Consider the following 12,479-nt stretch of genomic DNA (forward strand, 5'->3'; position numbering starts at 1 on the left):
TGAAATTTAATTATCTTTGTCAATTCCATAACAAATTGTTAGGTCTTTTTTACTCAGGCCCACTACACGTATGTCCTTGGTTATTCAGTTCGTTTCATCGTCAAAAATAAATAGAACTAGATCTCGATCCGCGCAACCGCGCAGATTTTTGTTTCCATTTATTTTTAGATAAATATTTTGTTTTCAATTCTAAATTGGTATATATTATAATATATATGTGTCTATCAAATTTTAAAACATAATAAGTTTACTGTATATTGTTTTCATTAAATAGATTGTTTCAAACTTTCACATGTATTTGTATCTTGTTATATATATATATTTTCGGATTATTATTTCATTATTAAAAGCGTAACTATATATATCAAGATTAGTAAAATATTGTGTTATTGTCATATTCAAAGATATTGTAATATTTCATAAATTTGTAAAGTTTTAAGAAAGTAAACTTTTCGCTTCATAGATTTATATTATCGAGTAAATAATTAAACATTTAGTTTTTGTTTAATTTTTAAAATAAACTATATAGTTTAAATTTTGTTTTCATTGGTTTAAACTAGTAAAGATTAATCATTGTTAGATAATCTGATTTTTGTTATTTAAAAAAAATCTTTATAATTTTAAAAGTTAACATCGACAAATATTTAAATATTTAGCATATAAAGGTATAGTATTACAACATTAAATTATATCTATTTAATTTATACTATTTATAAATCCAATGGATCATTTATTGTTTAAATCCAATTATTGATAGCGCAATAAAAATTTTTGGTATGCCCAAAATTTAAATGATAAGATCTATACTATTATTTGAGAAGTGAATTTGCTTAGTTGTCATCTTCTCCATGATTTTAGGAAATTTTGCTTATTTATCATGTTTTAGTAATTTTTAACTGAGTCATTAATTCATTAATTTATATAGTATTATTATTTTAAATTAAGTATTTTTTCGTTTAACGCTGGATAATTATACTATTACAAATATGAGAAATATTACAGACGATTCTATAGCCGACAATTCTACCTGCCGTATGAGGATTCACGCCTGACTGCATCACCTGAGCCGCCCTCTGTGATCCACGCTTGACATAACTCCTTGCGCCATGCTGCAAATCTCTTGTAAGCATTTTTCTCCCTTAATTCGCATAATTCCACTCTCTCTCAGAATTGAAACTCAGACCTTCTAGTGTAGAAGCATTAATGAACATCTGGTTAAACCACTGGACCAAAGTATTAGAAAGTGTTAAAATATTTACAATAAAAATAAAAATTAACCAAAAAAAGAAACATATTATAAAACAATATATAGTTAGTGTATATCTCAATGCTCCGTTGATGTAATAATGTTATACGTATTTTGATGGTTTATTTTATGAACTTATATTATCAAGATAAACATGTTGCTAAAGTTTCTATTTTCAATTTGTTCCCACAAACATCATTTTTTTCTTCTTTTATTAAGTTAAAAAAACAAAGATGTGTAGTTATAGATTAATGAAATTTTTTTTTTTGTAAATAATTAATTATAACAAATTTTTGTAAATAATTAATTATATAATTAATTAAAAAAGAATTTTCAAAATAATTGTTTTTTAAAAAATAAGATAACTATTATATATATTGTGTTGTTATCTGGAAATAATATATCGCATATATGAATGTTTTTTAATTCACTCGAGCCCCTCTTCAACTTTAGATGCTTTGAAGTAGGTATGGGCATATTTCCCGGATCCGAAGATCCTGACCGGTACCGATCCGAAAAATCGGGTTTCGGATCGGATATGGATAATTAAAAATATCCGATTGGATAGGGATGTTAAACTAAACCGGGTACCGGGTCGGATCAGATTATACCCGGGATCCGTATAAGTATCCGAACAGATCCGGTATACATATTAGTAAAGTTACTTTGTAATTGTAACCCTAAATGCTATTTTTATTCCCAATTACTCCTAGATTATCGTCACCAACGCGTCCACTTCCGACTATTACGATTTCAAAGGCTTGATTCATGCGGGTATAACAAGTAGATGCCATGAAAGCCCTGAAGCAGTTCCAGTCCGGCTCTTGCTTCACTTTCTGAGACTTCGATCTATATATATAAACCCCAAAATGAGTATATATTCGCTTCTATCAAGTTTTGTATTAAGTTTTGCTGCTTTTTTTTCACGTTTGTTAACAATATGTGGCCAATAGAAACATATCTCAATTAAGAATCATTTTCATATTTTTGTTTCAGTTTCTTTTTTTTGATTTGATCTTTGATTTTGTTACAGTTTTGTTCTTGTTAAGTTGGGTTTTGTCTTAAGATGATTCAGTTTGGTTTGATTTGTTGTATGATGTGGTATTTGTTTGAGTTTTGATGTTGTTATTTTGTGTAAGTCTGTTTTTAAAGTCGGATATGTCGGGTATGTACGGATTCTATTGGATTAATTTTTTGTTAATACTTAAGGAACCGAAAAAAAATCGTTAATATTTCGGTTATTTCGGATATAACCGGATCCGACAGGTACCGAACCGTATCCGATCCGGAATTTTAAAATATCCAATCGGTACCATTTTTCCTAGTTCCGAAATACCCACCCCGAATCCGATTCGGTAACCCAAATGCCCAGCCCTACTTTGAAGGTTGTAACGATTAGATAACATATGTGAATGGTTAAAAGAATATAGACTAAAATGAACATGACTAGCTAAAGATGTCACTGAGTATATAAATGTTGATTGATTCCAGCACCTTAGACAGGTAAGTTTTGCAAATTGTAAATGAAATAAACTCTTGGTACAATTTTATGAGTTTAATTGGTATATATATATATATATATATATATATATATATTATTTTTAACTCGTGTAAATTTCTTGGATCATGGAATATTCTTGTGGATAACAAATCTAAACTATAACTTGGGGCCTTCGGCTAATTTATATAATTTATTTATTAAAGGTATAAACGATATTAACTGCTTTAATTTTCAACGTGAGAGCCCAGTTGCGAAAAACCACTTTGCAAATAATAGTATAGATATAATTAGTTGTTCTGAATCCATTATACACTATATTGTTGCTTTGAAACTGATGACTTCTACTCTCATGATTTTTTTTTCCACAACACTCCGAAGAGACTATATGAGTAAGAAAAGATAATATATTATCAACAGTAATGACAAAATCAAAAAGCTGCAAACATCAACGACAAACACAACTTCACAACAATCTTCCGGTCATTCCCTTGAAAACAGGGCAAATGAGCTAAACCATGTTTCCACCTAGATTATTTCCACCTAGATTAATCGAATACTTTTTTTTTTTTTTTGTAAACTATTAATCGAATACTTCAATAATTTTATTTTATTTGAGTGTTACAGTAAGCTAAATACAGTTCACATAACTGAAGAAAAAAGAACACGTACATACACCATTTTGTATCATAGAGTGCCGCTTGATCGAAGTCAAAATCATGTAGATGCCTTAGTTAGGAAGTTCTTATGTCTATCTTAAATAAGTATAAAATATAAATTAGTAAATCTGAATCTATTATCTCTCAGGAAAACCTAACTATTTTAATTCAATCTTATAGAAAACGGAATCTAAAACCGAATCAGCTAGATAAATCAAACGCTCGAACATACATAAAAATAAAAGGAACACCCACAGATTACCCTGATATAAGCATTTACGCCAAGCCCATTGGAGACAACATCAGCCAAGTCAGTCTTCAAAACCTTGATCGTAGCACCATCTTCCTTTACAAAACATCAATGTGATGACTGCATCACAAGTAGACCAATGCTTGATCCTATCCTTATGGGAGAAGCAAAAATACTTGTAGAGGTTAAACTAGGTCGTCCTTTTCCACAACGGGTTGCTCTTGAAGAAGAGGATGGGTCTATCTATGGTCACCGTTATATACTCTTGGCTCCCATATCCAAGTGTCCATTGTCTTCATGTTACTAGTCCTATCTTATTTGACTCTCAAGGCTGAAACAAGACAGAATTTGCTTCAGAAGATCGTATCCTCTCCAATTTTTTCATGTTCAGTATTTAAATAAAAAAACAGAAAATTAAAGCTAAAAGCAGTGTTTTTAAAACCGGACAGATATGTTGGTTGAACAAGGTTCGACCATGAACCAGTCAAGTAATCGAATTGGATTTCAAAGTTATTGAACTTAATTAACACTACTAAGACTATCAAAAATCTATAAACCAACCATATGAACAAAAAATAGTATCAATTTTAATTACGTATCATATTTACTCACTTTACTTTTAAATCTATATATTTAAAATATATGAAACCAGATTATCAAACCAGGTTTGACCGAGTCCAACCATATTGAACCGTGATCCAAATAATTAAACTCCGGTTCAGCTTCCGGTTCGGTTTTAAAAACATTGGCTAAAAGAGTGTAGGGTGCGATGGTGGTGGTGGTGCAAGGAGGTGATAATACACTACGGTTTTGACGAGTTTTTCGATGAGATTTACGACGAATCACTAAGAAAAATGTGCCATCGTTGAGTTCCAAAAGATTTCCGATGAAAAATAAGATTAAATACCAATGATTTATGTTTCTCGGAAGTTTTTGCCTTTACCGACAAAATGCTGACGAAACTTTCCGAGAACATACCGAGTCAACGGTTTTGTCGGAAATCTCTGAGAAGATACCGAGATTAAGTACAATGCCTTCCTCACTATTTTGTCGGTGTGCCTTTCTGACAACCTCTGTTCTTAGAAATGGTGGTGGGCTTTCACCCATATTTCTTGTAGTGATATTGATGGACAGATGCAATGACGGATGTATGTTGATTTTTAGGCATTCCTCCGTTGGGTTTGTTGTATGTTGATGGACACACAACTTTACCTCTATTCACCGTTGGGTTTCAGAGTGTTTACAAAATGCTGCAACGTAACTAGTGTTCAGGATTTTCTTTTGAGTTATTCTTGGGTTCACCTCATAGGGTGAACCTAGAGGTTCACCAGCCAATAGGAATTCATTATTTCAAATTCGATATCTTTTAAAAAAGGAAACAAAATATTATCAAGTTATATTATGTTTTTAAAATAAAAAAAATGAAAAAAAATAGCAGCTACAGAAAAAAAAAATTAAAAAAATCTTTTTAACGTCGGCAGCAAAACACTAAACTCTAAATCCTAATCCCTAAACCCTAAACCCTTGGGTAAATCCTAAACCCTTGGGTAAACCCTAAACCCTTGGGTAAACTTTAAATATGTTTTGCTGATGACGTTAAAAATATTTTTTTTTGTAATTACTACTATTTTTTATTTATTTCTCTTTACCTTTTAATTTTAAAAAGATAATATAAATTGATAATATTTTGTTTCATTTTTTAAAAGATATCGAATATGAAATAACACAATCCTATTAGTTGGTGAACCTAGAGGTTCACCCTAGCCGAAGAATAAGTCTTTTCTTTTACTGTCTTCTTGTTCGTTTTTTATGCCTGAATGGGCCCCTGCAGAAAATAACTCATCCCTATAAAGATATGTCCGAATTATCTATCGGACAGAACTTAGTTCACTTCCTAGGGGTGAACCTTTAAATTCACTCAATCCTTTATGACCAATCAAAGTGACACATAAATTATTAATTAAAAAAATATAAAATTAAATAAAAAATTGCTACAAAAAATAAAAACGCTAATTTTAACGACGCTAACGCTTCCAGATAAACTATAAACCCTAAATTTTAATTTCTAAACCCTATACTCTAAATTCTAAACCCAAATCCAAACCCCTAAACCCAAACCCTATACCCTAAACCTTAATCCTAGACCCTAAACCCAAAAACTAGACTATAAACCTAAACTCTATACCCTAAACCCAAATCGTAGACCCTAAACCCAAACCCTAAATCTTAAACCTAAATTATATACCCTAAACCCACTTTAACGGTTAATCCTAAACCCAAACCGTAAATCCTAAACCCAAAACCTATAACTAAACCCTAATCCTAGACCGAAAACCTAAACGGTAAACCCTAAACTCAAACCCCAAACTTAGATGCTATATAGTTTGGGTTAAGGTTTACAGTTTGAGTTTAGGGTCTAAGACTTGGGTTTAGGGTATAGGATTTCGGTTTATAGTCTATTTTTGGGTTTAAGGTATATAATTTGGGTTTAGGATCTAGGATTAGGGTTTAGGGTATAGGGTTTGGGTTTAGGAGTTTGAATTTGGGTTTAGAATTTAGGGTATAGGGTTTAGAATTTAAGATTTAGGGTTTAAGGTTTCTCTGGAAGCGTTAACGTCGTTAAAATTAGCGTTTTTATTTTTTGTAGCTATTTTTTATTTAATTTAATGTTTTTTAATTAATAATCTATGTGTCAATTTGAATGGTCTTAAAAGGTGGAGTGAATTTAAAGGTTCACCCTAAAGGCTGAACGTAAGTTCTGTCCTTATCAAAATTATAGTTATGCGTATAGCCATTTGAGGATCATGGGTATAGCCATTTAAATATATTTGTATTAAATTAAAAATTTGTACACATTTAAATTACTTTATAATGTTCAAAATTTTAAATCATACTAAATTCTCAAAATCTAAAGATAAAATAATATACAAATATGAATATGAATTTTTATAATGTATGCCAAAGTATCTAATTGATTTAGATTGGGTGAAAACTATAGATATATTAGATATTACAAATGTTTTGAGTATTTTTGGTTATTTATATTTGAATATTTAGGATAATTTCCATTTTTCATGCATTTGGAAAATTTTATATTTTATATATTTTTGGATATCAGATCTAGAAATAACTAATATATTTAAATATATAATTATAGTTCATGTAAATATTTCACTGTAGGTTGGGTTCAGTTTCGATTCTTCGAATGACAAAAAAATTGGATCCATTTTAATATTTTATCAGTTACGGTTCTAATTTAGTATAACTTTTTGGATTAGGTTTGATTCGGTTTTCGGATCCGTATATTTTTCCTAAAGTTAAAAAGGTTAGTTAGTTAAATGTTTTGAACTAATTAATTAAAAATGTACTGTACAACATAAACAGAATAATTAAAAAAAATTAATAGCAAAATTATATATTTAATAGTAAATAATACTGTAGACAAATGTTCTGATTATGTTGTAAAATAAAATTTTGATTATGTTATGTTCTTGTTTTAATAAGAAAAATAAATGACAGTGACACCCTCCACTTCATCAAGAAGACCTCCCAACATATCAACATTTATTTAACAAGACAGACGGTTCCGTTGTTTTGTTCTTTTAACCACAAGAAGGTTTTCGTTGTTTATGTCTTGTTTCTTTTGCAGTTTACCGGACAAGCCCTAGAAGAAACATAAAATTTCTCACAGATTTCAAATGGCACTGAGAAAGAAGAGACCAACCATGGTTTGGGTAACTGATTCTTTCTCCCCTTTTGTTTGGTAATAACTAGCAACAAAAACACAAACATATGTTCTAGAATTCGATTTAATTCTCTGTTTCAGTTCCAGACTGTTGTGGGATTAGTCTACTTTTCTGTTCATGTTTAACAACTGTTACGTAATATTCTTTCCATCTACGTAATATTCTTTGGCGGGTTAAATTAATGTCAGATTGAAGATTGGTATCTACGTAATATTATTTCCATCTGTTACAGTGTTTGTTTAGTTGTACTAACAGAGCCTTATATATTAGTTAGAGATACTCTTGAATAATCTCAGTGAGAATTGTATATATGTATCTTTCAATACACATTGACTTCGTTTCTTTACTTTTCTACTATATTTTGACAGATTCTTGTTATTGTTGTTAATTAAATCTCTTTCAGGTTTCATCAGAGAAGACTGTGTCCGTACCGGACTGGTCTCTTCTCCCTGTAGAGCTACTCCACATCATCTCCAAGAATCTGGATGACTGTTTCGATGCTCTTCATGCTCGCTCTGTTTGCACCCTGTGGCGATCCATCTTTCCCTTTCCTTCTCACCTATCACGCCCAAGTTACACTCTTCCAACGCTCGATAACAAAGGCTCGTGGAGCCTCGAAAGGATCCCTCTGTTCCTCTTTAGACCCCGAGCTCTTGCTGCTTCTGAGTATTTCTTGGGAGGAATAAGGCGAGATGAGGAGCCAGAGGAGGAGGAGGAACTTCTATCTCCTATGCAATGCACAGTGAAAGTGGAGATTCTAGGATCATCTGATCGGAGGTTGATGAATATGAAAGACTGCCAGATCCTCCCTCTTGGCCATCAGTACAGAATGATTGGTTGCAATGCTAGAGAGTACAGAAACGTGGCTGTTCTTCCTCTAAACCAGGAGGGAGGAGGAGGAGATTTTGTTGTTCTCCTTAACTTCACTAGAGTTATGTTTGTGTTTAGAAGTGCTGAAATGAGGTGGAGGCGGTTACAGCCATTCACAGATGCTACTTGCGAGGAATTAGTCACTTTTAGAGGCAAGTTTTATGCAATCTTTATCAGCCGAGAGGTTTTCGCTTTCGATCCTCATTTCCTGGAACTGACTCCCCTGAAGCCCTTGGAGCTACCAAACTGTGGTTCAAGCAATGATCTGGTTCAATCTGGCGACGATGAACTTTTCCTTGTTGAGACAATCATCCCTCGTAATGATGATGTGTTAGACTTCAATCGGTTAACGCTAAGAGTGTGTAGGCTAGATGTGGAGGCTGGTCAATGGGTGGTGGTCACCGATATAGGAGACCGTGTGTTTATTATTGGAGACTTGGGGAGTGTCTCATGCTCGGCTAAAGAGTTTCCTAATGGTTGTGGTGTGAGTGGGAACTCAATTTTGTATACTAATCTGCCATGGAATGAAACATACTTTTACAAATATGGTTTAGATACAGGACGCGAGGAAGACGACCTCAACTGTTGGAGATTTTCAAGAGAGAATCTGGTGACTATCCTCAGCACTTCTCCGGTGGTGGCTCTGCGGGTCGAGCGGTGCGTTTAGTTCTTTTACTTGCAACTCATTTTTTCTGACTATGCTGTTGTTGATAACAGGAGTCGTGTGTTTTGACCAAATTTCTTCTTATACTAGATCTCCCCAGCTGGATGCATTACCTTACTAGCAAGCAATGAACCGAGCATAAAGGACATGGGGCTACGTCTGAGAGCATCTCAAACCCCACTCAGTAAATTACGTCTGAGAGCATCTCAGTTTAACTCTTTTCTTTCTTTTTTTAACACAAGAATGTTTTTTTTTTTTAAGAATGTTAACTCAAGCATGGACTTGACACCATTGTTAGTTTTTCTTTTGTTTTATGGTCGTAGAAATGTTTGTTGGCTATTGGTAGTTTTGGTTACTGTACACTTTTAGATTTGTGCTTAATTATTTCTCAGCATTTGAAATACAAAGAGTTTAAGCGAAAAGATACCTATTGTGTCTTTCTATTTCTAGATAATAATCGGTATATTTTCGCTTAAACTCTTTGTATTGTTTGCACAAAAGAAAAAAACTCTTTTTTATTCTTTCTGATCTATATTAAATAAAAGTCTTTTGGATAACTCACTATGAAATTCATCAAATACATGCAATTATGTATCGATTTCCGATTAAACTGCATAAGCATAAGTTTAAAATTATACCAGACCATATTCAGTTTTAACCAAACCAATTCAATTTATTGTAACCAAACCAATTCAATTTATTTTATTATAGGTCTTTTATAAGAAAAAATAAATAAATTTGATTCTACATTCTAGTTTGCATAATCTGTCAATCAGAATTCATAAAAAACATGAAATAAAAAACAATTATTTAAGAAATAAAATAAAAATTTAATGTGCTTTAAATAGAATTTGAATGGACATATACGTTAGCATGTTTTATTTAAACAGGTTTTGAGCGAATTTTGACTTACGAGAATTCAAACGGACATACATTTAATGACGAGATTTTAAACGGACATACATTAAACGACGAGATTTTATCGCCTGTTTTCCAGACTGTTATACGATTAATTAATATATATATGTAGTTGAAATCATGAGAAATCGAAGCAGTCAGCTACAATGGCAGAGCCAGCAACGGAGAAAGAGACATCATCTGTGATGCCAGACTCGTTTCTTCTCTCAGATAGTGTAAGAACTCTTTTCTACTAAATTTGATAGGATTCTGCGTTCTTTTTAATGTTTGTTGATAAATTCCGGTATGGTGTTTTTATGCTGAAAAGAAGATTAGAACCAATCTAAGTGTTGTAGCTTTACAATATAAATCTCTCTTTCAGGTTTCAAAATTGTCTCTGTCTCCATCAGCAAAAATGACAACGAACGAGATCACCTGGTCCCTTCTCCCTGAAAAGCCACTGAACATTATCTCCGAGAAGCTGGATGACTGTTTCGATGTTGTTCATGCTCGCTCTGTTTGCACCTCGTGGCGTTCCATCATTCCCTTTCCTTCTTACCTATCACACCAAAGATACTCTCTTCCCACGCTCGATAACAAAGGCTCTTGGACCCTCGAGAAGATCCCTCTCTTCCTCTTTAGACCCCGAGCTCTTGCCGCTGACTACTTCTTGGGAGGGATAGGCAGAGATGAGCCAGAGGAGGAGCTTCCATATCCTAACCAATGCTCAGTTAAAGTAGAGATTCCAGGATCATCTGATCCAAGGTTGATGAACATGCTTGACTGCCAGATCTTCCCTCTTCGCCATCAGTACCGAATGATTGGTTGCAATGCTGAAGGATACAGATGCGTGGCTGTTCTTCCTCTAAACAAGGAGGGAGGGGGAGATTTCGTTGTTCTCCTCAACTGCTCTAGTGTTTTGATGGTGTTGAGAAGTAACGAAATGAGGTGGAGGCGGTTTCAGACACTCTCAGTACATCCGTGCGATGATTTAGTCACTTTTAGAGGCAGGTTTTACGCACTCTTTCGTTACGGAGACGTTTTCGGTTTCGATCCTCATTTCCTGGAACTGTATCCGCTGGTACGCTTCGAGCTTGATCGGAAATGCGGTTGGTCCACCTCTCTGGTTCCATCTGGTGATGATGAGCTTTTCCTGGTTGAGCTAATCTGCTCTCATAATGCTGATGTGTTAGATTTCATGAGTCAGTTAAAATTAAGAGTGTGTAGGCTAGATGTGGAAGCTGGTCAATGGGTGGTGGTCAAAGATATAGGAGACCGTGTGTTGGTTATTGGAGACTTGGGAAATGTCTCATTCTCGGCGAAAGAGCTTCCTGATGGTTGTGGTGTGAGTGCGAACTCAATTTTGTTTACTTATGGGCCAAGCAATGTAACATGCTCCTACAAATATGACGACGACCTCAACTGTTGGAGATATTCAAGAGAGGATCTGGTGACTATCCTCGGCACGTCTCCGGTAGTGGCTCTCCGGGTTGAACGGTAGGTCTTTGGATTCTTGAGACATCTATTTATTTATTTATTTTATTAGGTTCGGTTTTGAATTTTCGTTACGATTTTTAGGTAAAGAGTTTGTGATATGGTGAAAGCTTAGATTATTAGTCTAGTTTTAATACAATTCAGTTTGTACTAGGAACACATTTGTCTGCCTATATGTGCTCTTGATATCTCACAGTCGTGTTTTGACTAAATTTCATCTTATACCAGATCTTCAGCAGATGCATATAGCCACCGTTCTTCATGGCCACACACCCGTAGGAGTGTAAACTATAGAGTATGAGTCAATCATAAAGGACATGAGACTAGGTCTGATCCTTGGCCTAATTGCAAGGACAACATTAGTACTGTTATTATCTTTTTTTTTGTAACAAGGAACAATAATAATGAGGTTTTTTTATCTACAGTATTAACTATAAAGCATACAAAGGCTTTTAGTTTCCAAAATCTACAAAGGTTTTTCCATTTTTAGCAAAATTCCCTAGTAATTAATTTCTGAAAAATTTCTTTTGGGCTACTTCAAATATCACCTAAAATTTCAAGTTAAACACAAAAATAACTCATGCTTTTTTTCCTATTCACCCTAAAAGTTTGAATTATTCACGAAAATTCCATTACATTTTGTTTTTTTTTTCAAATGATTTTTTTACCTTATCATCCTCATCTTCACCAAGTATTTACAATATTGTCATTGCCATCAGTACACTAACCACCATGAACAACCAGTTTGAAACTCTTAATGCACCAAAGTTTCGATTTTTTACTCTTCATATTTCATTACTTATGCACACAAATCACATCTCTTTTACTCTCTCTTCAAATTCACCCAAAAAAACAAAGATTTTGATTCCAAGCTTTGTAAGGTTCATAGAGACATTGAAGTTCATGATTCGTGGTCATTAACGACTTAGTAGCTATTGTAGTGAAGTTCTGGGTACTTGGAGAAGCAAAACAAGTAATCTCACAGACTCAAGATATGTAATCATATGTTACCAAACCTTAAACCGAAGACTATCATGACTCAATCTACATCTATTCATCTATGTTAAAAATAATTTAATTTTAGTAAAAACTAAATTTCCATCATTTAAAAATGTTTATTAATACATGATTTTGACTTTTTTCTCTTTCAAAATA

At 33.2% G+C, this 12,479-nt stretch overlaps 2 protein-coding genes across 2 annotated transcripts; both read left to right on the forward strand.

Moving 5' to 3' along the window:
* The first annotated feature begins 2,014 nt into the window (after positions 1-2,014).
* LOC106338942 (F-box/kelch-repeat protein At1g64840-like) lies at positions 2,015-9,054 on the forward strand. Its single transcript, XM_013777801.1, has 4 exons — positions 2,015-2,020; positions 2,572-2,634; positions 7,818-8,926; positions 9,024-9,054. Exons 1-4 carry the CDS (start codon positions 2,015-2,017, stop codon positions 9,052-9,054), a joined length of 1,209 nt encoding a protein of 402 aa, XP_013633255.1.
* A 940-nt stretch (positions 9,055-9,994) lies between these two features.
* LOC106341408 (F-box/kelch-repeat protein At1g64840-like) lies at positions 9,995-11,625 on the forward strand. Its single transcript, XM_013780178.1, has 3 exons — positions 9,995-10,066; positions 10,213-11,327; positions 11,553-11,625. Exons 1-3 carry the CDS (start codon positions 9,998-10,000, stop codon positions 11,623-11,625), a joined length of 1,257 nt encoding a protein of 418 aa, XP_013635632.1. The 5' UTR covers positions 9,995-9,997.
* Positions 11,626-12,479: the final 854 nt, after the last annotated feature.

Source organism: Brassica oleracea, chromosome C4, assembly GCF_000695525.1.
Source record: "Brassica oleracea var. oleracea cultivar TO1000 chromosome C4, BOL, whole genome shotgun sequence".
Classification (NCBI taxonomy): domain Eukaryota; kingdom Viridiplantae; phylum Streptophyta; class Magnoliopsida; order Brassicales; family Brassicaceae; genus Brassica; species Brassica oleracea.

Excerpts from the sequence above, each read along its gene's own strand:
- LOC106338942 (XM_013777801.1), top strand. Across the intron at positions 2,635-7,817 it reads CCAGCCCTACTTTGAAGGTT|ACTGTGTCCGTACCGGACTG; the intron begins GTAACGATTAGA and ends TCATCAGAGAAG. Across the intron at positions 8,927-9,023 it reads GTGGCTCTGCGGGTCGAGCG|ATCTCCCCAGCTGGATGCAT; the intron begins GTGCGTTTAGTT and ends TTCTTATACTAG.
- LOC106341408 (XM_013780178.1), top strand. The coding sequence starts at position 9,998 with ATGGCAGAGCCAGCAACGGAGAAAGAGACATCATCTGTGATGCCAGAC. Across the intron at positions 10,067-10,212 it reads CGTTTCTTCTCTCAGATAGT|GTTTCAAAATTGTCTCTGTC; the intron begins GTAAGAACTCTT and ends TCTCTCTTTCAG. Across the intron at positions 11,328-11,552 it reads GTGGCTCTCCGGGTTGAACG|ATCTTCAGCAGATGCATATA; the intron begins GTAGGTCTTTGG and ends ATCTTATACCAG.